We start from the raw sequence: 23,881 nt of genomic DNA, 5'->3' as shown, positions 1-23,881 counted from the left end.
GGGACTACAACTCCCAGGGGCTCCCCGGGGCGCGCGCCAAGACTAGAAAGCGCCGCGGGGACGCTGTGCAGCGCCCTGCGGCGCGCGGGGAGGTGGGTTGGGGTAGCGCTTCGAAGGCTTTCGGACTCGCGAGGGTAGCTGTGATTGAGAAAGAAGACCACCGGGGGCGCTCAGCGGCGGTCTGTGCTAGGCGGACATACGGGTGTGGGTAACGCGGAAGGATTCCCCGGGCGCCCTGGGCGACGGCGGGACCCTCTATCCTCGGCGCGCGGGGACGCCATGCCGCGAGCCCGGAAGAGGCCGGCGGGGGCCGCGAGGCCAGGTGAGCCGCGCCCGGCTGCTCAGTGCCGCTCACCTTCCGCCCCTGCGCGTGGGGAAAGGCCCGAGTGGGTCGTTTTGAGGTCCGATGTCCCGAGCCGCCCACCAGGCTTATGCTCAGGGCCCCTCTGCTGCTTGCTCGTCCGAGCGGTAGCTGTTTGGAAAGCACGAAAAGTAGCTGGGACACGGGCTGGCAGGCCGGTCGTTTACAGTTCCCGCTCCCCGGAGAGCCAGACGAGGAAGGAAAGGGTCACTGGGGCTGTGAGAGCAGGGAGGGGTTGGGGGGACGCCTTGAGAGGGAGGGGATTTGAGTCTAGCCGTAAAGAATGCGTAGGAACCCGTTGTGTTCACAAGGATGAGTGGCATTCTGGGAGCAGCAGCAAAGCAATGCACGACAGAGAAAGTGCTTTTTCGAGACTGGGGAGGGTTCCGAGTTGCCCACAACACATTGTTAACAGCACACACGGTGTTTACAGTGTGCCGATCAAGTCCAGGGGGACCACCAGGACCCTAGGAAGGTTCCACGTGTTAGACGTCCATCATGATGGCATACGTAGGAGCTTGGACTTGGTTCAGAGGCTGCGTAGGATGGTCGTTTAGTGGATTCAGATAGACCAGCGTGGCAGGCCCTGATGTGTGATCTGGGACACATCTTACAGATGGACAGAACACCTCATAGATTGTGTAGACTGAGTTACAGTGAGGGTGGTAACACATAGGGCGTAGGGTAAGAATTTAACAGCTATTAGTTACAGGGCACCCACTCTGCTCCAGGCACATTTCCCTCACTCTGTACGATAAAGTCCAGTCTTGACCATGTCTGCAGAGTCCAAAGTGGCTGTTTTATCCAGCTTTTCTTGGCACCTTCAAGGAGTAGAAAGGAGGCAGGCCACAGAGCATACTGAGCAGGAAGGAAGAAGTCAAGGTGACCTAATAGCTAATATTATTGAGCATTTATGGTAACGCCAGACACTGCTTCAGCCCATTGTTTGTATTATCTTATTTAATCATCAAAGCAAGTCCGTGGAGTAGGTGCCTTGTTGGAGAGAACAGCCCCAGCAAAGGCAGAGGAGAGGGTGAGGAAAAGAAAACATTGACTGCTTAATAGATGCCACGGGAGTTATCCTTATCCCACTGAATGGGTAACCCAGAAGATGTCCTGTAAGGTAGGCGTTCTGGTCCCATTTTTATAGATGAGGAACAAGTTCAGCAATGAAGCTGCCACTGTTAGGAACTGACAGCTCCAAAATTTGAGTCCAGCTCTGACTCCAAAGCATGTGCTTTTCCTGCAACAGAACTTTCTCTCTCAACAAGCAAGAAAGTTCTCTTCTTTTTTCTTCTCCTATTGCAGACAAGAAGGGGCCAGGCGGAAAACGTACCAAAACTGAGGACCCAGGGGAGGCATCAGCTAAGGTGGAGAACTCCAGCCTCCAGGAGACTTCAGCCTCTAGAGACTGTGGGAAGAACCTAAGCAGCTACTGGCTGATGAAGTCAGAGCCAGAAAGCCGACTGGAGAAAGGGGTAGATGTGAAGGTGAGGTCCCGCACCTGTCTCCAGAGTGCACGGGGGACACCACAGGGTCCCATCACCCACTTCTTACCTTCGAAGGGTAGGAAAAGGTGATAAAGAATAGAATCAGCAGGATTTATTGCCATCCACTCTCTGTTTTGTGAATCTTCTACTTAGGGCAGGGGTTGGCAAACATTTTCTCTAAAGGGCCAGGTGGTGCTGTTGCAACTCTGCTGGCATCACAAGAAAGACATAGACAGATAGTGTGGCTGAGTTCCAATAAAACTGTCAGCAAAATCAGGCATGGGCTAGATTTGGCCTGAAGGCTATAGTTTTCCAACCCCTGATCTAGGCAACATTCAGTCTTAGGTTGCCTTTCTCTTGCCACCTGCCACGCTCCTAGGTATCTCCCTGCCAACAGCTGGTACACAGGAGGCGAATGTAAATCAAATTTCATAGTAGCCTGGAGAAAATAAAATTAGAGATACTATAGAAGGCATATATAATATTTTAATAAATGAAATACAGATAGTCAGCAATTACCAGATTATCCACTCATCTAATCCTCTCAATGAGCAAGGCTAACAAGGTAACACAAAGCTAACTTCTACTTGCGCGGTATGAGTGGCTCTGTGAAGAGCTTCCCAGTAAGCTCACATGCCATTCCAGCTGGCAACACCCTATAGGGGAAGGAACTTGTCTGCTTCCATATATTCTTACCGATTGGCCCAGGATTGTTTACTGAATGACGTTATTTCTTGCCCAGTTCAGCATTGAGGATCTCAGAGCACAGCCCAAGCAGACAGCATGCTGGGATGGTGTTCGCAACTACCAGGTAAGCGGGTTAGACAGGACCTCGAGACCCGGGAGGGGATAAAGGCCTGCTTCCTTCTGACTTATTCAGTAGCAAAATCTCTTGGCTAAGGTTGTTTTTTCCCAGAACCCAAACCTGAAAATATATTAACAAATGCCTTGATTTCTTTGACTGCACGCAGTTTTCAAATGGCCTGTGTTCCAGCCAGTGTCCTGATACAGCTCTGGGTAAAAGGCAAGAATTGAACTGCAGGGTGTGGGGGGAAGCTGCGAAAACCAAAATCTCATCTAATAAAAGCAGACTTGATTTCCAGGGCTAGTGTCTTCTAGCTGGTGGGAGGATAGTTCTTGTTTCTTCTCTGCTGGAACAGGCCCGGAACTTCCTGAGAGCCATGAAGCTGGAGGAAGAAGCCTTCTTCTACCACAGCAACTGCAGAGAGCCAGGCATTGCGGGGCTTATGAAGGTCGGTTGTACAGGCTTAGGTCTGAGTCCATCTCCCTTCATGCAGGTTAGGGAGACAGCGTAGGCAGGTAACCCTCCTCCCCATCCCTGCTGTCTCAGGGACATGTGACAGGACTGCAGCAAGGCAGGCCTTCATTTCAGGCCCCGCTGGCACAGACCTCTCCATTTCTGCACCTTGGTCTTTCACTCAAAAACAGGCCTGATGGTAGCTCTTCCAGGCCAGGAGTTACCAGGATAGAATTAACTGTCGGTGGAGAAACAGTGGCACCAATAATAACCTTTAATGTTTGGTTTTAGAACATACTTTTAAGATTTTTGTCAAAATAGGGTTGATCTCCTCTGCTTACCTTAGACTGTGTATTACTTCCAAATATTTGAGCCCTCAGTGGCTCAACAGCGAGACAGATGGGGTAAGAATACGTAGGGTAGGAAATGACAGTTGGACTTGGACTAAAGCCTGGCCATGGAGCTCACTGGACAGACAAATGATTGGAGACTCGGCTTTAATTTCAGATTGTGAAGGAGGCATACCCAGACCACACACAGTTTGAGAAAAACAATCCCCATTATGATCCATCCAGCAAAGAAGACAACCCCAAATGGTCCATGGTAAAGATACTACTATTCTTCCTATTTCACAAAAGAGAAAGGATGGACAGAGAGGGAGGAAGAAGGTCTGGGGTATCTTTAGACCAGGGCACAGAGCCCCGCTCAGTCCGATGAGGTTACCCTGCCTTTGGAGAGAAGGACAAACACCGGCAGCCAGGCCCACGGGACCTCCTGCAAGCAGCTAAAACACAGGAGGCAGAGTCCAGCTGGACGTGCCTTTCTGTCCCATACACTGTTGCCATGTAGGTGGACGTACAGTTTGTTCGGATGATGAAGCGTTTCATCCCACTGGCTGAGCTCAAAACCCACCACCAAGCGCACAGAGCCACTGGCGGTCCCTTAAAAAACATGGCTCTCTTCACCCGCCAGAGACTCTCAGTCCAGCCCCTGACCCGAGGTAAGAACGGCTCTCGCCTTTTGATCACATGCCAGAGTGACCGTGAATTCACATGTACTAGCTGGTGAACCCTAAGCACGGTGGTTAAGGTCTGAGTCTGTCTTCCCACCTGTAACTCCCACGAGGGAGGAGCCCCCTCGAGCTGCCCAGGGCAGCTGTGCTCGGCACCTGTCGAAATGCCCCTGAGGGTTCTGAGTGAACGACTACCTGCCTCGTGACTTGAGAAATGCCTGCCATGACTGCCCTGTTCAGGAGGAGACACAGACCTAATTCTTCCTCTTCTTCTTGCCCTTTTCGGCAGAGGAGTTTGATTTTATTTTGAGCCTGGAGGAAAAGGAACCGAGTTAATGGAGACACAGCTCTGCTGAATTGGGCAAGATGTTGCCTGAAAGTCAAGCTTCCACAAGACAAAAGAAGGGGTGGGGAACATGCTGGTTGTGTTCACCTGGCGTTGTGTGTAGACGTCGGGTTTGGGTCCTTTTTAATAAAACGAATGTTTGAGTTGGAGGCGTTTCTTTAAAATCAGCATTGGGGGTAGAATACTCCACTGCACGTTTTTACATCCCCTCGGCCAGATGCAGGGCCCAGTCTGCTGACACCCACTAACATGGATTGTCTCTACACCAGCCTTCCTTAACCCACCCCTGAAGTATCTGGTCCCAGAGTGGGTAAAACCAGCAGTTTCAGGACAAGTTGCCAGACTGGAGTAAAACCAGAATTCCTTTCTCAGCCATGGGCTTGTCTAAAATAGGCATTAATAGAGTGGGTGTCATTGTTCACCAGGGGCCACAGACACCAGGAGGGCAGGTGTCGTGGGTCAGGGCGGGGCGTCTCCCCTTGTGTGCGGCAAGGCAGTAAGAAGAGACCACAGAGTCTGGTGGACCGTGGGCATGATGCCTCCGAGCCCAGGGGCTTGCTTTAATCAGGGAGACAGCTGAAACAGACTGCTTTGTTTAAAACAGCCATTGAAAAGACACACGTTGAGAAACTTGTAAACACCGCAGCTGCTCAACCCCAGGCCGCACTGCTTGGTTCAGTCCCTATGCTCTGCCAGGGTCCCAGGGATGGGCCTCCCCTTCCCCGACGCACAAAGAGGCAGGGGAAAGAACAGAAGCTCCCGAGAGGACAGAAGCAAATTCTACCTCTAGTTCTCTCAGGAGACAGGCTTCAGGTGTCGGGAAGGTTGGGAAGTGAATCTGTGGTTGGCTGGAAGGCAGAGGGATCGGCGGGTACCTAGTAGTTAAGGGGCCAGCTGTCGTGGGATGTGCCAGAGCCCCAGCTCACGCTCCGGAGAAGGCGAGGGACACAGGAGCTGCCTCTCCCACGCTTAGGCCCCCAACCCTGATAATCCAGGGGCAGTCGCACAGGTGGTCCTGTCCCCACGGGGACTGTCCTTCACACCTGAACCCGGGGTCCAGCCTGGGGGAACCAGCTTCCCTTGCTTGGTTCTTCTGCCCCCAGTCCACCTCGAGCGTCACCCCAAACGCCCTTCCCTCCCATCTCAGCTCTGATCCGTGAGCCCTGCCCAGTCCGAGGCCTACCGCTGCACCAATTTCCGAGGAAGAGACGGGTCCCCGTTTTCCACACTAACTGAAAGATGACACAAGAACCAACCCCTCTGCTTCCCAAATGACAGAGAACTCAGACCACCAACTATTGTACCTGCTGGCCATGGGGGTCTGCTTGGTCTTTCTAGAAGGGAAGAGAGGCCAACAGGAGACAGGAAGGACATCCACACCCTTAACAGGACAGGCGCGGTGCAGTGCAACAGCGGGAGACCCTCTCTAGCATGATGAGAGCGTCCACATACACAGAACACCATCGGTTCTAAGCTCTGGTCAGCCGGCTGGTGGGGAGGATGGCGGCTCAGGAGGCCCTCCCCTTCCCCCCAGCTCGCAGGGTGAGCACAAAGCTTCTACGTGTGAGAACAAGTGCCGGTTCCCAGGAGTGAGATGGGCAGCAGGGAGCCAAGAGGGTCCACTCCCGGGGAGGCGGAGAGAACGGGCCCTTCCCGGACCTCTCCTCGGGGGAAAGATGTCCTCGTTCAGGGCCCGGGGCTGAGGACCTCTGGCCCTCAGGGTTGCCCGCACCAGGCACAGCCGCCGAGGTCCACCCGGTTGCCATCCACGGGTGACACAGATGTCTTTGTGCCCAGGGACATCAGCCAAAGCCCCTACCACAAGCTCCCGTTCCATCCAGGACATGACTGACCAGAGTCCCTGGGAGGTGCCCGGTCCCAGCGGTGAGAGAAGGGCCAGAAGGAGGGTGGCCTGTGGAGGCTCCAAAGCACCACATCCGAGACTCCCAAGGAGGCAGCTTCCTGGTCTTGAACCCTCACCGCCAGTTAGAGCGGGGCGGGCGCCACACCCTCTGCCACTCGCTAAGGGATGGGGGAGGGGAGTGTGAGACAGGACCACCCGTGGGACGCACCCCCAGCCCCCAGCTCCTGTCCCGGGAAGCTCAGAGCCCGGCCGCGCTGTGCTCCTGCGGCCCAGGCAGCCCCGCAGCCGGCTCTCCCCGGGACGCCCCCTCTCCCTACGTTCCCATCAGCCACAGCGTCCCAGAGACACTCCCTCCCAACCCCAACCCCTTAGGTTCTTCAGGAAAAAGAATTTACATCAAGAACATGATTTGTTTTCAGGTTGCGAGTAGCGGGTCAGCTGAGCATCTTGCTGCCCCGGCTGCTGGTGCCTGTGGGCCTGGAGCCGGGGTGGGAGCCCAGCAGCTTCCTGGCCCCAGGCCTACTGTCTGCTGCTGCCGTCGGACAGCTGGCCGGGGTTCCGCGCCTCCCCCAGGGGGGCCGTGCCCTCGAAGCGCTGCGAGGCGATGGCTGCCTGGTGGGACATGCTCTTCCGAACGATGTCACCCTTCCGCCACAGCACCACTTCCTGCAGGATGGGCAGGCGGGGGTGGGGGGGGCAGGCGACACGTGAGAGGGAGGCCTGGGGAGGGTCCCAGAGGCTCTGCCTTCTCCCGGGAATCTTAGGCAAAAGCCTCCGCTCATATCTCACCAATGACAGCAGCCGTCCACACCTCTGGGCCCCAGGTGCCTGCTGACGGTGTGGCCGGGAGGGCAGAGCAGCCGCAGGGGCTGGGCCCGAGAAAGCAGACTCTGGGCGTCAACTGGGAACCCCCGTCCTTGCTGTGGGGCTCGGGGTAAACTAAGTGGCACAGAGACTAACCAGCTCACCCCCCATCCCCATCCCGTCTGCTTGCCCTGGGCGGGGACGATGCCCTCTGATTCTGTCTGGGCAGCCGGGGCTCTGGGGGCGGCCAGCTCACCTGCTGCTTGAAGTAGCGCCGCTCCTCCTCATCAATCAGCACCAGGTTGAGGTAGTAGCGCACAGAGAACTTCTTGTTGATGTCCCGCATGGTGGGCGTGAGCTCGTAGCCCGCCAGGAAGAGGCGGATGGGGATGGACTCTCCTGCAAGGGCCGGGCGGGAGTCAGGGTGAGGGCGGGGGGGCCCCACCTTACACCGCGGTGGAGGGGCTGCCTGAGGGGGGGGTTGGACACCCAGGCTAACGCTTCTGCCTTCGGGGAGGCGCCTGCTGCTGCCTGGTGAGTGTGAACAGCACAAGAATGCTAGGTAAGCATCTTCTGACTCATTTAGTGTGTATAGTTGTTGGGTTTAAGAGCCATTGTCAAACCCCAGCTAACCCACCATGTCACCCAGTAATTCTGATGCCACCTCCCTCCACCCCAATTAGCATAGCCCCCACCCCGTACGCCTCCCCTCTAAGTCGAGTTGGCAGGGTGTGGTGGTCTGGAAAATAGAAAAGCTTCTCTCTGGACCCAGTTCTCTCCACTGACCCAAGGTATGACTCTGAGTAAGTCTGGTGCTTTCCGTGGACTTTCATTTTCTCATGGGGAAAATTATGATATCAGGCTACATAATATTTTAGATCACTTCCAGCTCTAACACTGTGCCTCTCCTAAGATAAGTGGAACAAAATCAGGGCAGAATTCTGCTGAGAAAGTCCAAACCTACAGTGCAGCCTAAAGCCAAACACGAACGCTGTTTCACTTCGCGCTGTTCTGTGCTCGTCTCGGTGTCCTGTCAGTGCCACTGGGAGGGTGAGCTCAGCCCAGCTGCTCGGATGGGGAAACATGGAACAAGCAGGCAGGATGGCTCAGCCCTGCCCCGAGGACCCCGCTCGTGACGCCTGAGGGCCTGAGAAAGCTATGACACCCCTCCTTCCACGTGGAGCAGACTGGGAAAAAACTGAATGAAACCTCAGCAGCGCCAAGCACTGCTACGTGAAAACACTTCATCATCAGCTGCTGCAGAGCCAACAAAGAATGTACATGACTGCTCCTCCTAACAATCACACAACTTCCCACCCAGCTCTCAGTTCCCCTCATCCCAGAGGTCACGCCGGCACTGTGTGCAGCACTAGAAGTGTCGGTCAGGGTGTGTGGACTTAGCGAATGAATTCAGAGCATGACTCGTTTTACCTGAGCAGGAACTAAGTAACAGAAATGAGGATTCTGCTTTAATCTCTTGCCCATCCCCCCCGCAGCGAAGAAATTCAGAATGTCAATAGGAAAGTGTAAACAGAGTGTTCAAACTGTATCTGCTAAACTGGTGCTTTTCAAACGTCTTTTGATTTTTTTTAAGACATAACTCTTGAGATTTAAACTGCAGTACAAGCTCAGTCTATAAACGAGGTCCACTCGGACGTCTGCTGGGTGAAGGTGAGCGGGGCCTGAGCTCCACACCCCCAGCCTCCTTCTCCTCCTTCTCGGGACCCACAGTGCACAGTTAGAGATTAAGAAATTACGGGCTACCAGGCCCCCTAACTTTGACAGGATGATCCCTGAAGCCCCTCCAACACTGGGGCTGGGCCGAGGCCATGGGGCCGGAGCTCACCTCTCACGGGCGCGCCGTCCATGATCTCGTACTTGGCAATGGTGTCGTTCTCGTGGTACACATTGGGGCCCGTGCCTGTCGTTTCCCGCTTGATGATGTCTATCTCCATGTGCTTGATCTTGATCCTCACCAGCAGGAAGTAGATCTTCCCCACAATGACATCTTTCAAGTGGTACCTGCGGAGAGGAAGGTGAGAGGTGCGGCCCCCGCACGTGACAGGCCTCCTGGTTCCAGGAGAGGGCGCTGCCCCCCAAGCTGCCCCGCAGGGCGAGTCCCAACGACCTTCTACACTTGAACCTGCGTCACTTCCCCTCTGCTGTCCCGCCTGCACCTCAGAGCATGGTTCCGTCACCCTCTGCTCAGCGCTTTAACGAGTGCATGTGTTTTAGAGGCTCTGGTGTGAGAGGCTGACCCGCAAGTGTGGGGACCAGGTCCCAGCTCCTCCTCCCGCTTCCAGGAACTGGGCTTTTCCCCCGGGGCCAGCCGGCAGCAGGGCTGCTCTGTACCAGGTGTGGCCGCAGAAAGCAAACCTTCAACCTGAAGCTCAGGACGGGGGACCTGAGGATTCGAGCTCCCGGATCACAGGGGAGGAGCCCTAGGGAGTGCAAAGAAGACAGATGACGTGGTGGGATCCGAGGAGGGGCAGACGCGGGTGTGGACCCAGGTTCCCAACCTGCAGGCCTGGGGTCTCCCCACCACTTCACGCCACCTTTCTGCCTTCAGCCTGCCTGGGGAGATGGCGGACGCACAAGGACTGAGGAGAGCAGAACTCTGCTGCTTGCAGCGCGTTAGAAGGAATGCTCAGAGCACAGATTCTCTGGGCATTCAAACGTTTAAAGATTGAACGTTCCTTTGTTCTAAATGAAATCTTACACACAAGAAACACAAAGGACCCGCGTGTGGTACCCGGGCCCCGCTCCTCCTTCAAGGCACCTTTCCACTGACCTGACCAAACCCCTCATTTTTCAGATGAGAAACCCCAGGTACAGAAGTCTTAGTACCTGCTAACCTGAGCCTAAGTCCTTAGTGGCAGGATGGGACGCTGTCCTAAGGTCCGGGCTCTTCCTGTCTGTTCAGACGGCCTGGCACTCACAGGGCAGCCTGCTCTGCAAGGGCAGGACCCGGTTCAGCCTGTCCAGCCTGTGACACGCCTGTCTCACGCTCACCTTGGTCTTGACTGCACTGCTGGCTGTGGCTGCTTGAGCGCCTTCGAGGTGGCACCCCCTTCACTAGGAGGCTGGGGCGCTGGTGGGCAGGCACTTTGGGGGGCTCTGTCTCAGGAGGGCCCGTGAGACCCAAGACCATGAGGAGGAAGCGCAGGGGCCTGCTCCAGACTCGCCCTGCCTGTCCTGTAGGGGCCCATCGGGGCCACGCTCAGCACCAGGCCAGGCCAGGCGGGAAACGGCCTTCCCTCCCCCTGTCCTGGGAAGCACGTGTGTTCCCAGCCCTTCACGGGAGAGCCGCTGCTCAGGCCTCCACCCTCCGAGCCTCTGGAGGCCAGCGGGTCTGGGGTGAGGCCTCCCCACGGGGAGAAGCCTCATTAGAGACTCGCTGGGGGGAGGGTTAGTTCTCTGTGAATAGAAGACACGTTTACTTTTGCATATCTGATTCTCGAACATTTTCAGGAATGTATCATATTAAAAAGAGAGCTGCTTGCGGTACATTTTTGAACTGTCAGCAAGTTTTGTGATTTACAAGCACTTATGTATTTGGATGTTGTAATAGCAGGCACAGTTTAAAACATATATGGCCAGTTAAAATAAAATTACTTAAAGACCTTTATAAAAAGGCATCAGATATTCTTTGTTACAATTCATTTTAATTCAAGGAGGAAGCAGTCAACTTGGCTTTCCTCACTTTGGTTTCTAAAGACTCACTGTATACAGGATACGAATGGTAATAGAATGGTATTCTGAGGTTAATCTCATCAGTAGAAGGAAACAGATGTACCTAGAATCCAAAACAAATACTTTAAAGTTAGTTTCGCTTGACTTTGAAAGACCTCATAGGATGTTTAACTGAAGTTTGCCCTCTTAAGTTAGTACAGTTCAGCTGCAGTGAGATGCAGCTCTTTCCTGACCCGTGACCTCGGCCGGCCTGCACACACATCCACCGCGTTATTTCTGTGGCCACCCCCGCAGGTCACCACCAACCAGCCGGGCCCGACACTCACTTGGATTTGTTGTACTCAAACTCGATGTGCAGACAGTCCTCGATCCCAACCTCCATCTTGATGGAGGAGTTCAGCTCCGGGTACGTGCTCAGCGTGTGGACCACGATGTCCATCTCCTTGACAACATCGTTGAGGCGGCGGCTGATGGTAGCGCGAAGGAAATACCTGAGGGACGCAGACGTGCGGTGAAGGGCCACTCCCAGCCTCCGGAGCCCACCCCGCAGAGGACCCCTGGTAGAGGTCACCCCCTGGGGCTCTGACTGCTCTGAGAATTCACCGCTGGGTACCCCCTTCCCAGGAAAATGCACTGAGACACAAAATCCTGCAATTACAATTCCAGGGAGATCAAAGTCCTTTCCCCAACCCTCCTCTAAGCCTGAGCTCCGAGGTAAGAGGTGACGCCTCTCTCTGCACCTCAAGAGCAGCCTCGCTGCCACCTGCCAGGCACCGTGTACAGCTTCCATTTCTTCAACTAACTCCCGGCTCTTTGGGCACAGGGATCGCATACTCATGTTTGCATGCTGTTTATTTAACAATATTCGATCAAAGAGCATTTTTCAAGTCCCTCACAGTTAAACAACAGGAATAAGATAATGGAGAAATCAGGTCAGCGATGCATCGCGCACATTTATTGCCGGGCCTAGGACGGATAAGATGGAGTCTCACAGGGACTCATCGTCCCCTGGGGGAGATGGGCAAATCAACAGAAAAATTAGAACACATGGAAAGTGTCCATTCAAAGGCAGGAATCAAGTGCTGTGAGGAGAGAGGGGTGCCTTCAGGAGGAGCAGGCCTTAGAACTAAAGCAACAGAGGTGGGAGAGCCCCAGGTCTGAACAAGGATGGTCTCCGGCTAAGCCTAGGGTCCTGGGACACGTTAGAAAGAGGGAAAGACACAGCGCTGAAAGGCAGTGAGCCATGCCTGACCGCCAGCCAGCCCTTCATTGTGGCGCCCCCCCGCCCACCTCGTCCCCTTGACTTAACTCTGTGCGGCCCTCTAACAAAGCTGGGACGGTAGGCCTTGGTGGGGACCTTGGTGGCCCTCCTCTGCAGCCTCACCACTCCCCGGCCACCCTCTCCTTCCTGCTCCCTCCACGCAGCCCCAGACGTGGCTCCAGCCTGCCCTACGGCTCAGGCCCTCAAGCCCCCACGCCCTGTGGAGCGGGGCCTGGCAGCAGTGTAGAAGGGAAGGCTCCACAAAGCTTCCAGCTGCTCGAGCGCCTCCCCTGCGCCAGCAGTCTGGAGGCGCAGGGGACTCACCCCGGGGCGCGTCTGCCACATAATTGCTCTGGAGAGGGACATGGGGATCTATACTTTTTAAAGCCCCCCCCCCACAATGATTCTAACACAGGACCCTTGGTAGAGAACTACTGTCTGGCATCCTGATGCTTCAACTTCCCAACTTTCTCAACACATCCAATCTCTCTCCAGCTAAAGCTTCTTCCTGAGTTTATAAAAAGTCCCAAAGCCATCAATCCCCAGGACACTCCCCAGGGCCCACACTCCACCTTTCCTCAGAAACAGCTGTCCGGGGGTCCTGTTCTAACCCTGCAGCTTCATCCCCAGGCCCTACGCCTCGCCCCAGCTTCCGTCTCTACCACCCAACAGGAGCTGCCCTCCCAAAGGGAGCACAGGGCTCACAGCTGCCAAGTCCAGGGGCTTTTTTTTTTGGCATCAGCTCTGCATTAGAGCGTAAAACACTCCCTTCTCATTCAAGCATCACCCCACTCCTCCTCCATCCCCAAGAGTCCCAGTAGGGTCCCCAAGAGTCCCAGTAGGTCCCGGGCTCTCCTCTCCCACAGCTCCCCTCCTGGAAAAACTTATCAGTTACCACCTCTGAGCAGGTGATTTCCGACAGTGCATTCCTCTGTCCTGAGCGACAGGCTTGCATTTCCAATTGTCTGTTCTGCCAGTGCTTCAAACTCCTCCCTGGAACTGGATGAATCGCCTCACAGGTCATCTCCTCCTCCTGATGGCCCTATGTCTGCATCTCCACTCAATGGTCAATTCTGCTGGCATCTATTAAATTCCTTGTTTTCTGCCTGTTCCCATGGCGTCCACTAAAGGAAAACTCAGGACCTCACACAAACCTTCTCACAGCCTTGACCCAACACTCCACCCACCCATCAAATATGACATAGTGACTTCAATCTTCTAACAGAACCACCGCCCTGCCTAAAAACAAAGGAAAAGGAGTCCAAAATAATCTTTTCATGTTTCCCCTCTGCCTGTAATAAGACACAAGCCCTTAATCTGGAACTTACATCTTCCATTAACTAATGTTCCCGATTTTACCTCCTTTCTCAGCATGAATCCGGAAGTCTTTGTCTAATTTAGACAGTAACACTTTTCTTTCATTGTGATAAAATAAAAAATACAGGGTGCAGAGCATGCACCCCAAAACATGCCACTCTGGCACAAGGGTTCTATTGAGTTGAAAGCAACAGGGAAACAGTGCACACAAGACAGACTCCGGGGCCCTCTCCACCAGGAGAGGCTGCGCAGCCTGGGAGCTGCTGGGGGTGCTGCCCACAGAGCGCTCCTCACCAAAGCAAGCCTCTCCCCGTGCTTCCCACAGCTCGAGCCGCAGGGCCCCTTCTCTGCCTCTTCACTTCTCTGTTAAGATGCTGCATAAGCCCAAGTTCAACTGCCCCTCAGTCACCGGGCAGAGCTCAGGTGGGAGCACAATGAACACGGGAATACACCTGCTTGCTTGCCTCTGGCCAATCCGTCTTCCATCCGTCCGATTTGCAGAGCCCCCGCCAATGAACCTGACATGGTGGAGGGAAAAGTTTTTTCCTCCCCTCCAATATATATAACACAATGTAACCATTTTTACGTGCACAGTTCAGTGGCATTAAGTACACTCAAGGTGCTGGGCAGTGGTCACCACTGTCCATCTCCACGTGTTCACCTTCCCCAACTGAAACTCTGCCCCATCAACCACTAACTCCCCAGCCCCTTTCCCCAGCCCCTGGCAACCACCATTCTACTTTCTACCTCTATGATTTTGACTATCTAACTGCTTACAAAAGTGGAATCAGTATTTGTCTCTTTGTATCTGGCTTATGTCACTGAGAACAATGTTCTCAAGGCTCATCCATGCCGTAGCAGGTGTCGGGATCTCCCCCTTTTCAAGGCTGAATACTATTCCACTGTGTGGATACACATGTTGTTCATCCATGCATCTACTCATAGACACTTGGGTTGTATCCACTTTTTGGCTATTGTGAATAATGCTGCTACAAATGTGAGTATACATAAATCTGTTTGAGTCCTTGCTTTCACTTCTTTGAGATTATACACAGAAGTGGAATTGATGAATCATATGGTAATTCTATTTTGAAGAAGCACCATACTGTTCTCAACACCTTTCTTTCTGACATAAGAACATTTATGAGAAGTCCACTGCAAAACATCAAATTCAATAGCAATAGGCCCCAAGCCCAGCTTAAGTGATGACTAGATACTCCTCACTGTTGCTGCCCTTCTGAGTGCAGTCACGCAACGCTGCTGAAGTGGGGCAGCACCCGTGCTTAGACCTCTCTGCACAGGCTGGAAAGGAGAGCCTGCAGCCCCTCTTCTGACGGGAGAGGGGAGAGCTTGCAGTAGCCCACACCATGCCACATGCAGGCCTCAGGTGACACCCAAGACCTGGAGCCAGGCATGCAGAGCGACATCACATACCCCAGAGGCCATGGAATCAGTCTCCCCCTGCAGAGTTTCCAAGACTGGAACAAGGAAAACAATCCCATGTACTTAAAAGGTGTGTATTAATGTTTTAAAACTTCTCCTACTGTGTTACGTTTTACTCCCTCATTGTCCCAAAATATGGAGAGGACGGGTCTAGGATTAGAACCCAAATCTATGACCCGCTTCTCAAGTGACAGAGCTCAGGACTCCGCCACCATCTTGTGCAGAGCTGGACGAGGATCAGTGGCCCTGAGGCCCAGCCAGGGGTGTGTGAAAGCCGAGTATCCAACTTTCGGGAACTTTCAGAATAAGCTGTTAATCACAACATTTAAAATTAAATTACAGACACCTGCACTCGAATTCTATTAAGAACAAAGGTAATATCCTAGCTATTCTGGTGTGTCACAGTCCTCTCTGCTCCTGGGCCGGGGGTGGTGGTGGTGACGTCTGGTGCCTGTGCAGCAGTGTGCTGTCGAGGGGCAGGTGCGTACCTCTCAACTCTGCACTCAGGGGCGCTGGGTCAGTGGCTCGAAAGTGGCCACGGTGGGGATACCGACACTCCAGAAACGGACAGACAAGCCAGGAGCACTCCTCCTGGAGGGAGGCCCACTGCACAACCCCCCCCCCGCAGCACACCTTCCCTACAGCCACACAGAGCCTCAGAAACGGGACACAGTCAGGGTCCGTCCACATGGGGCACCCTGGGGGCGCCACTTACCGCAGCTTCACGTTCTGCCCAGTGTAGGACTCATAGGGCTTCTCCACGTGGGTGAACTCAAAGTCGAAGGCCTGTGACTGGGTGACCTCTCCGGGCCGGGCCAGGTCCTTCACCAGGGACACGAACTCGTGGTGGTTCCCGCGGTCGTAGTAGAGTTCTGCAGGGAGAGCATTGACCACTTCTACCAGACCCTGAGCTATGTGGCCCGGTGAGGGGGCTCCCAGCTACAGGAGCCTCCCGCCAACACACAGAGCCTCCAGTCTGGTTTATGGCTCCCTCGCTTCCTGCCCTGCCCCTGCACTGCAGCCCAGAACCCTGGGTGCCCTCTCCCGCCCCTTCCAAACACCCTGCGTAGAGACCCTGTCCCTGGAGCACAGCCAGAACCCGACATACTCCTGGCTCCAGGGCACCGGGCAGCACCCGTGAGGGACACAGCAGGGGGACCGCGATCAAAACGCCACATTTCCTAAAACACATTCAAAACTACTTCTAACTTTGGAAAGCATACTCATAGTTATTCGGTCACATCACCCTCATAACCACCTTGTGAGATAGCTAGGACAGCCCTATCACCCATTTAACTGACAAGGAAACTGAGGCACAGTGGGGTCGGTGACTGGCCTAGGGTCCCAGGTCTCCCGCTGGACCGCGTCTACTTCTAGGACCTGGCAAAATGGGGGCAGCGACATAACGCACTCCAGGTGTTGTGAGCACGGGACGAGGCGATGCAGGTAAAGGACTTGGAGTGGTACTTAAGAGACGGCAAATGCTCCGGAAGTATTAGCTGCCTTTGCCCTTCAGAGAGGAGTCCATGTGGCCGACGGGACAGAGGGGCTGTAACAATGCCCCACGTCTAAGTTCAGGGTCCCCAGACTTCTGTGAACATCACAATCACCGGGGGCTGTGTTAACACACAGACGGCTGGGCCCCACCCCTAGTGTTTTTGATTCCGGGGGTCTGGGGTGGGGCCTGAAAATGGACATTGTTAACAGACTACCAGAGATGCTTCCTGCTGGTCCAGGGACCACAGTCTGAGGAGCACTGCTCTTCACCCATCCTCCTCTGGAAACAGTTCTGCTGTTTATTATGAGTCATGCCACCTATTTGTCCTAGGTTATATATGCCTGTTTGTACTCTGCTATGTGTTAACTTTTGCTCCAGGCGTGGTCGTTAGAGATAAGGCCTATGTCCCCAGCTTCCTGGCACCCCCAGTCCCTGGCTGTGCAGCAGGGACACTTAATACCGACTGTGACCCTGTGTGGCCACGTTACAGTCAAGGGACCACCCGTGGGCACCCTGCAGCAGGACAGGCAGCAGGCAGTGTACTCTCGTCGCTTCTGCTGTTGGCTGCCTGGGGAGAGACAGGGCCACAGGGAGGCGTGCCTGGGACAACCGCCCGCCAGGCCTGGCCCGCCTCTCTGGAGCACAGTGCTCCAGCTCTCTCAGAGCATCCGGGGCTAGGGAGGACCCCAGACAGCAAAGGTCTGAGCCCCCCAGGATCAAAGCCTTCTTGGGCTCAAGAAACCAGAGCTCTTGCCTCCCAGAGCCAACACAGTGTCCAGGCCTGCCATGGGGATGCTCGGGAGGGGAACGTGATTCCAGGGGTGCTTTCGGCCTTGCTGCCCTGTCCGCTGACCCGGACAGCGCCACCCCCAGAGCCTCTTCTCCCCAGGCAGCGAGGCATCGGAAAGCGCAGTGGGCTCCTAAGGTGTGTCCAGCTCGAGAGGAAGCAGCAGTGCGGTCAGTCCCCAGCCAGCGCTGCTGCTTCTGTATGCACACCCAGTGCACCCTGTGAGCACAGTTTGTGCTCATTTCCTACCTAGTTACGCTTGGATCCACCTTACGTTACAAACAATCCACCTTCTCTTCCAAACACCAAGTGGAATCAAGCAGCAGGCAGCGCTCTGGGTAGGGAGTGATGACCCACAAAGCCGCCAAAGGGGGAGGGCAGTTCAAACCTTCCGGGCAGGGGGTGCTGGGGAAAGGCGAACAGCCATCCCTCGTTTTGAAATCCAACAACTGTGCCCCCAACCAAGGTAAGGAAGTGCAGTGACCAGGTAGGAACAGAGCCAGTGGCCAGCCTGTGACAAAGGCCCGTCCACTCACTCTTGCTGGTCCTTTGCTACTGGAGTCTCTGTTGATGGGCACTGACCCCTTAACTGGGGAAAGTGGTGCCTCCGTTCCCAAGCACTGGATTCTGCCATAGTTTCAGGGGACAGAAGCAGGCAGAACAAAGCCCCAGCGTCTGTGAACTTTAAGTGGGAAATCCCGGAGTCAAGAGAAAGATGGGAAGAGAAGGATGGAAAAACACACAAATGTGCTCACACAGCCTCAGAGGCAACATGAGAAACAAACCAGAGAAGGATCCACAGTGTTCACAGAGCACTCAGATCGCTGGCACCAGGGGTCCCAGCAGAGAAGCTGGGCTGGGACCCCCCGGGGGGACAGGGCCTTCCTGCCTGGCGGCATGTCCTCCCAGGGCTTCCCCGCCTCCCCCCAGACATCGTGAAAGAGTGGCCAGTGCATAGTCTGAGTGGGGCTTGACTGGGCTTTTTAATGCATACTTTATAAGCCATTTGCAAGGCTTCTGGAAACATTGTGGGGCAAAGGGGCAGAAATAGCAGCCGTACTTCACTGCGTGCCAGAAAGTCTGGTTTCCTCTTGCATAAATTAAAACAGAAAACCCAAGACTGTTCTAGCAGGAGGTCTGCCCTAAAGAGACTGTCAACTGCCTCTTTCTTCCCAAGTTACCCCGAGTTCTCCCCAGCCTCCAAAGCCCACAGGGACCAGCCATTTCAAGCCAGAAGGAGGAACTGACCGGTTCTTTCTTAAGGTAACTTCCCAGTCTCCATCCAACAGGAGGAAATGACTTCTGTAGTCAGGATGTTTTCACCGAAACTTGCCACCAATGGCTGAGGAGTGAATTTGCCACTTTGGAAGGAAAGTGAGCCAGCTCTGCCCCATGGGGTCATCCCGTGAAAGGCGCCCTGAGACTCGCTGCTGGGCTAGGCTTCACGCTAGTCTTGGAAGAAACCTAAGCCAACCAGGGCAAAAACACCTCTTTCAAACAGCCTGCTCTTCCCAGCTGCTGTCTGCTGACTGGCCACCTGGTCAAGATTCACGCTCGCCACGTCCACTTGGACCTCCTGGGCCTGGTAAGCCTGCGGGAGCAGTAACGTCTCTGGGCTGCCCGTGCCCAGCCAGCTGCCGCTCTGCTCCAGGCCCTGCAGCAGACTGTGAGTAGGTGAGAATCAGTGTGCCTCTCCCTTGGCACTCATGGCTTCATGAATTAAAATACAGAAGGCCTCCAGGGTCTTACCAGCACAGGCTCGACTGGGGCTGATGGGTTTAGATTCACCCAGTGGCATTATTTTAAAAAACTTAAAAAAAAAAAAATCCAGAAGTTCTCTCTCTGGCTTTGGAGTGCAGGGGTATTCAGGTCCTCCCTCCTCTGCAAGTGTGACTGTCGAATTACCTTTGGTTTATTTAACCCCATCCATCTGCAAGGTGGCCTGACACCCTCCACGAGTGTTCCCCCAATGATTCCACCTAAAAAATGGTCTCTCCATCTTCTAATTACAGAACTTCCCTCAATACTCCTTACGTGCCACACTGTGTTCTTCTAAAAACATGGGCCATCGAGTGACATGGGGGGTGCCCTCACCACACATTTGCTGGTGTTGTTGGAACACAGACCAGACCGCTGGGAAGTGCACAGTAGACACAGGAAGAATCCCAACATGGCTCAAAAACTTCAGGAGGAGGACAGAAAAATGCACACAACAGGTGGATGAATCAGGGGCAACACCTGAGCTGTCGGTGCAGAACTGAATGGGGGCCTGACAACTCTTAACTCCTTATGTTAAGGGAGAAATCACAAGGCCTCTAGAATAACGGTGGAAGAAGGGCTTCAGTCAGCCAGGGGAGGTCAGGGAAAGCTTTCTGACGGGTGTCATGCCTTCTGGGCTTTAAGAATGAGTGAGAGCTTGGGTGGAAGGCCATTCTTTGCAGAAGGATGTTTATATACAAAGGGAAGAGGCCAAGACCCCTCTAAAAGGAACATGATACTTTGAGGAAAGCACACGTGGCAGGAGTGAAGGGTCGCAGAGACTCGGCCGGAGAAAGGCAGAGGCAGCTTGGGAAAGAGCTGGATGACTTCTCCCCTTCAACCGGCAGGGAGTCAACAAGAAGAATTTTAAGGAGGTGACTGACCATGTCAGCACTGACGTTTAGAAAGTCCACTCTTACAAAAGATGAACTGAAAGAAAAGGCAAACAAAGGCAGGAAGGCCAGTCAGGCTGCTACACACAGAAGCATCAAAGTTAGCAGCATCGAGAGCGGAGAGGAAGCACAGACTCGAGATACCCTAGAGTATCTGGGTACTGGGTACTGGAGAGGACCCAAACTGAGATGCCAGTTGGACGCGTAGGAGGGGGAGGGAGGGGCCTCGAGGACTCCCGGATTTCTGAGGCTGAATGGACCCAGGTGACGGGCCAGAGTGGAGAAAACAGGAGAAGCAGCAGGGCTGGGGCTGGAGCAGGAAGAGAAAAAGGTTTCTGGTTTGGATGTGTCTTTGAGGGACCTGAGGGGTATCCAGCTGGGGACTCTAGCAGACGGTTAGAAACCCAAGCATGAAACTCAGGGGAGAGTTCCAGTGAGGACAAAGGATTGGGAGTCATCGGAGTCTAAGAGGACACTGCAATGAGGGGTGTGGATGAGGTTGCCAGAGTAGCTGACAGTGTGAGAAGGGCCAGCAGACAGAAGGGCCCCCCTTCCTGCCCACCTCCCAAACCAAGACCGAGACAGGAGCTTTTCTGAGCAGGGGCTGGGCTGCTGTGAGGAATGGGGTCTGAAGAGGACCGATGCAACGATCACCAGACAGCTGTCTCTGCCTGGACTCCGGGGAGACCCTTCCACAGGTTTTCCCTCAGGCGAGCGCGCCTGCTGGGAGAACACACCGGGCAGGAAGTGCAGGGAGGCTGGCCTGGTGTGAACAGTCCTGTGGGCTGTCGGCAGAGCAATCAGGGCTGACGTTTTAAAGGTCCGGCCCCTGGAAACTTCTGGATGGATCCAGCTTAACAGGGGTTATGAGTATTTGCGATGAGTGCCAAACCCTGCACTTCATGTACATTGATGATCTCTAGTAGTCCTCACGAGACCCTTGCAAAGTCCGTACCTTATAAACGGAGCCTTATCTAACCTAAGTAACCCTCTGCTTGACCCTCAATCACGCACCAGGCTGTCCTTCTACAGAAGGACACATACACTTTTTTTTTTTTTTTTTTTTTTTTTTTTTTGTGGTACGCGGGCCTCTCACTGCTGCGGCCTCTCCCGTTGCGGAGCACAGGCTCCGGACGCGCAGGCTCAGCGGCCATGGCTCACGGGCCCAGCCGCTCTGCGGCATGTGGAATCTTCCCGGACCGGGGCACGAACCCGCGTCCCCTGCATCGGCAGGCGGACTCTCAACCACAGCGCCACCAGGGAAGCCCCATGGACACATACACTTTCATCAGCAGGAAAAAGAAATTAATCATAAGGTTAGGAATGTTAAATACATAAATCACTTCATTTTCAAGCTGTGGAACTCTTCCCAGAAACTCTTCCCAGGAAGCAGGGAAGGAACAAAAGAAAGAAGGAAAAAAGAAGCAAATCCAAGAGACTATGGTTTGTAAGAAGAAAAGTTCTGAGTGAAACCGATGAGGAAGGTGTCCAGAGCACAGTGACATCGCCGTTCTTACCGCCATCCAGCTGTAGGACCATCCTGTGCGTCATCCGTACAGCCAGACCTTAGAGCCCGACCGAAGTTCCACCCACTTCATGCAGCATCAAGAAAGCAACGAAGGAGAAAACCACACGACCACAACCATGGGGAACTTACTCACCAGCCTCGCTCCAGTGCCCTGAGGTCAGTTCACAGAGCCTCTCAGGTACAGGAGACAAATACACCACACTCCGCACAAAGCCTGGTCCCTACACATCTCAACAAGGTGATTCTGTTATTATCCTTGTCTTACAGGTGAGAAAGCTGAGGCTCAGAGAGGGGTACAGCTTCCCCAAAGCCAAGGGTGGACTCAGCCCAGAGTGCTCAGGGGCCCAGGGAGAGTTATCAATGGAAGCAACAAAAGGTTCTTAGAAATCTGAGCAGGGCTGCTGTCCTGGGATGCCAGGAGACAGACAAGAAGGCAGGGCAGGGACGGCACCTTGTCAACTCCCTTTCATTCAGACTGCAAGGAGGCCTTGCCAGTGTCCCCCCTGAACAGCTCATTTCACAACTGCTGGGGCACAGGGGGGCAGGGGACACTCTGGTTACCTTTCATGTATTGGTGAGGTGTCACCCCCTGGAATGATGGTACAGACACTGGCTAGACATGCCTGTCTGCACTCGCATTGCAGAACCAAAGAATCCAGCAATAACCTTAAAGCTACGACGTAAAAATACTAATTCTAAGTAGGCAAGGACTTCTCCACTTCTTACATCTTACGCCTAGCACAGAATGCTGTGGGTTCATCCTGTCTACCCAGTGGCTCTTTGCTAGGAGTGAGTTTACCTTACACGGATATAAGACATTCCTGTGGTTCTAGTATCTGGCGGGTAGAGGCCGAGGAGGCTGTTAAACACTCACCCACAACAAAGAATGATCAGGCCCACAATGTCGACAGCACTGCTGTTGAGAAACCCTATCCAAGCCGGAAGCAAGAGAGCAGAGGGTCTGAAACTCACTCTTCAGCTCCCTTTCAGGCCACTCATATTCTGGGTTTAAAGTAACAACAAACAGGTTCCTATAGGATCAGCCAGCCTTCAACCTGATTTCCTTTTCTCAAACACCAGAAGCCAATACTCCAGGCTGAGCACTGGGCTGCAGAGGCAGGCCGCACGGCCTTTTCCCAGGGCTCCAGTATTTCCTGCCTCTGTAAAAGGGGAGCAAGATTCTGTGCACGGCTCTCAGGGAATGACAGTGAGCATTCAACGAGCTTTCACAGGAAATCCCCCCCGCCAACAGGGCCAGATGTGCAGAGCCTGGTATGGGGTATGAATTCTCTGCCAGAGGTCTTTTCAGGCCACATGGGTATTTACTGTGAATCTACCCCTGAACGAATGACAATGACAATTTATTTCAGAAGCACCTGCGAGTTTTAATAAACACAGAGTCCAAAGAGAACTGGGAACAACCCCGTGCTGACTGGCAGCTCTCAGATATTCGGTACAGCTACTGCCTTTTATTGTCTAGTTGTAACTGCTAACACTCATGTTGGAAGAGTGTTAGAGCCTTGAGAAATTGTGACCACTTAATTTGGGTCTTAGGAGCATCATTTCTTTAAGAAGATGAGTCTGCTGAAGGCTAGGTTCTAATCAAGAAGTCTAAGGGACGCCGGCTGGCTGGACAGAGGGCTGACGCTGGAGCCCGCGGGGTTGCTTTCTCAAACAGCTCCCGGTGAAGGTGGGATGTGAGAGGCAGGCGGGACACAGGTACTAGAAAGGGGTGGACTGGCCGCGGGACTCGGTGGCCACGACCTGCGGGCGGGCCCAGCAGCACCGAAGGCCGGGCAGGAAAAAGGAGCCCGGACCCCGGGTGGGCAACAAGGCTGCGCGGCCTGAGGCGGCGAAAGGGGATACGGAGTCGAAGTAATGGGGGCGGGGGTTAGGAAGCAAGGGTTAGGGAGCAGGGTCAAAGGTCGGGGGTCGTGTCAGGGACCAGGGGTTAGTGAGCGGGAGTGGGGGGGTCAGAGGCGAGGTCAGGGGTCAAGTGTCAGGGGTCGGGTCAGGGTTGGGGTGGAGGACAGGGTCGGGGACCGGGGCACGGGGGCGGGGGCAAGGAGCGGGACCGGGTGAGGTGGATCCTGCACTCACCAATCTGCCCGATGAACTCGACCTTGATGCCCTGGTGCTCCAGCCGCTTGTTGGGGTTCTTGAGCGCCAGGCTCACCTTCCCGGACACCGTCTCCCCGTCGTAGAATAGGAAGTACTTGTCCTTTTTCCCATCCTCCGTCTTGTGCTCGGCCCGCTTCCTGCTGTCCGCATCGTTCAGCAGGATGTCCACATCCACGCTCTGCCCGAAGCCGAAGAAGCTCATGTCCCCGCCGGGCCGGCCGGGCCTGGGAAGGCCGGAGGGCTGGACGCGGCGCCGACGCCCGCGCTCGCCGGGCCGGCGCGGTTCCGGGGGCAGCGCAGAGCAGGCGCGAGGCACCCGCCCGCCGGTGCTTGCGGCGCCGACCAGCCAGCCAGCCGCCCGGCCCGGGAGCAGCGCCCGCCGCTTCCGCCGCTCAGCCGGACGCGCCGGACTCGCCGCGCGCATGCGCACGCCCCCGCCTCTCCTGC

General features: G+C 54.7%; 2 protein-coding genes across 5 annotated transcripts; one reads left to right on the top strand and one right to left on the bottom strand.

The window, feature by feature from the left end:
- The first annotated feature begins 73 nt into the window (after positions 1-73).
- On the top strand, positions 74-4,600 carry THYN1 (thymocyte nuclear protein 1). Of its 3 annotated transcripts, XM_012537000.3 has the most exons (7): positions 84-322; positions 1,670-1,851; positions 2,594-2,662; positions 3,012-3,104; positions 3,617-3,712; positions 3,959-4,109; positions 4,411-4,600. In XM_012537000.3, exons 1-7 carry the CDS (start codon positions 280-282, stop codon positions 4,455-4,457), a joined length of 681 nt encoding a protein of 226 aa, XP_012392454.1. In that variant the 5' UTR covers positions 84-279; the 3' UTR covers positions 4,458-4,600. The 3 variants fall into 3 exon arrangements, with proteins under 3 accessions (XP_033262927.1, XP_012392453.1, XP_012392454.1); XM_012536999.3 differs by having other exon boundaries at positions 78-322; positions 3,959-4,600; XM_033407036.2 differs by lacking the exon at positions 3,012-3,104 and having other exon boundaries at positions 74-322; positions 3,959-4,600.
- Positions 2,318-23,863, bottom strand: VPS26B (VPS26 retromer complex component B). Of its 2 annotated transcripts, XR_004477275.2 has the most exons (7): positions 23,414-23,863; positions 15,565-15,721; positions 11,155-11,319; positions 8,982-9,157; positions 7,392-7,534; positions 6,727-6,997; positions 2,318-6,489 (listed from the first exon to the last, which is right to left on the bottom strand). XR_004477275.2 is itself a non-coding variant. In XM_004280503.3 (6 exons), exons 1-6 carry the CDS (start codon positions 23,856-23,858, stop codon positions 6,851-6,853), a joined length of 1,233 nt encoding a protein of 410 aa, XP_004280551.2. In that variant the 5' UTR covers positions 23,859-23,863; the 3' UTR covers positions 2,318-6,850. The 2 variants fall into 2 exon arrangements, 1 of the variants encoding a protein (XP_004280551.2); XM_004280503.3 differs by having other exon boundaries at positions 2,318-6,997.
- Positions 23,864-23,881: the final 18 nt, after the last annotated feature.

Source organism: Orcinus orca, chromosome 8, assembly GCF_937001465.1.
Source record: "Orcinus orca chromosome 8, mOrcOrc1.1, whole genome shotgun sequence".
Taxonomy (NCBI): domain Eukaryota; kingdom Metazoa; phylum Chordata; class Mammalia; order Artiodactyla; family Delphinidae; genus Orcinus; species Orcinus orca.
Note: the sequence above shows the minus strand (reverse complement) of the source record. Positions and strands in the feature narration are given on the sequence as shown.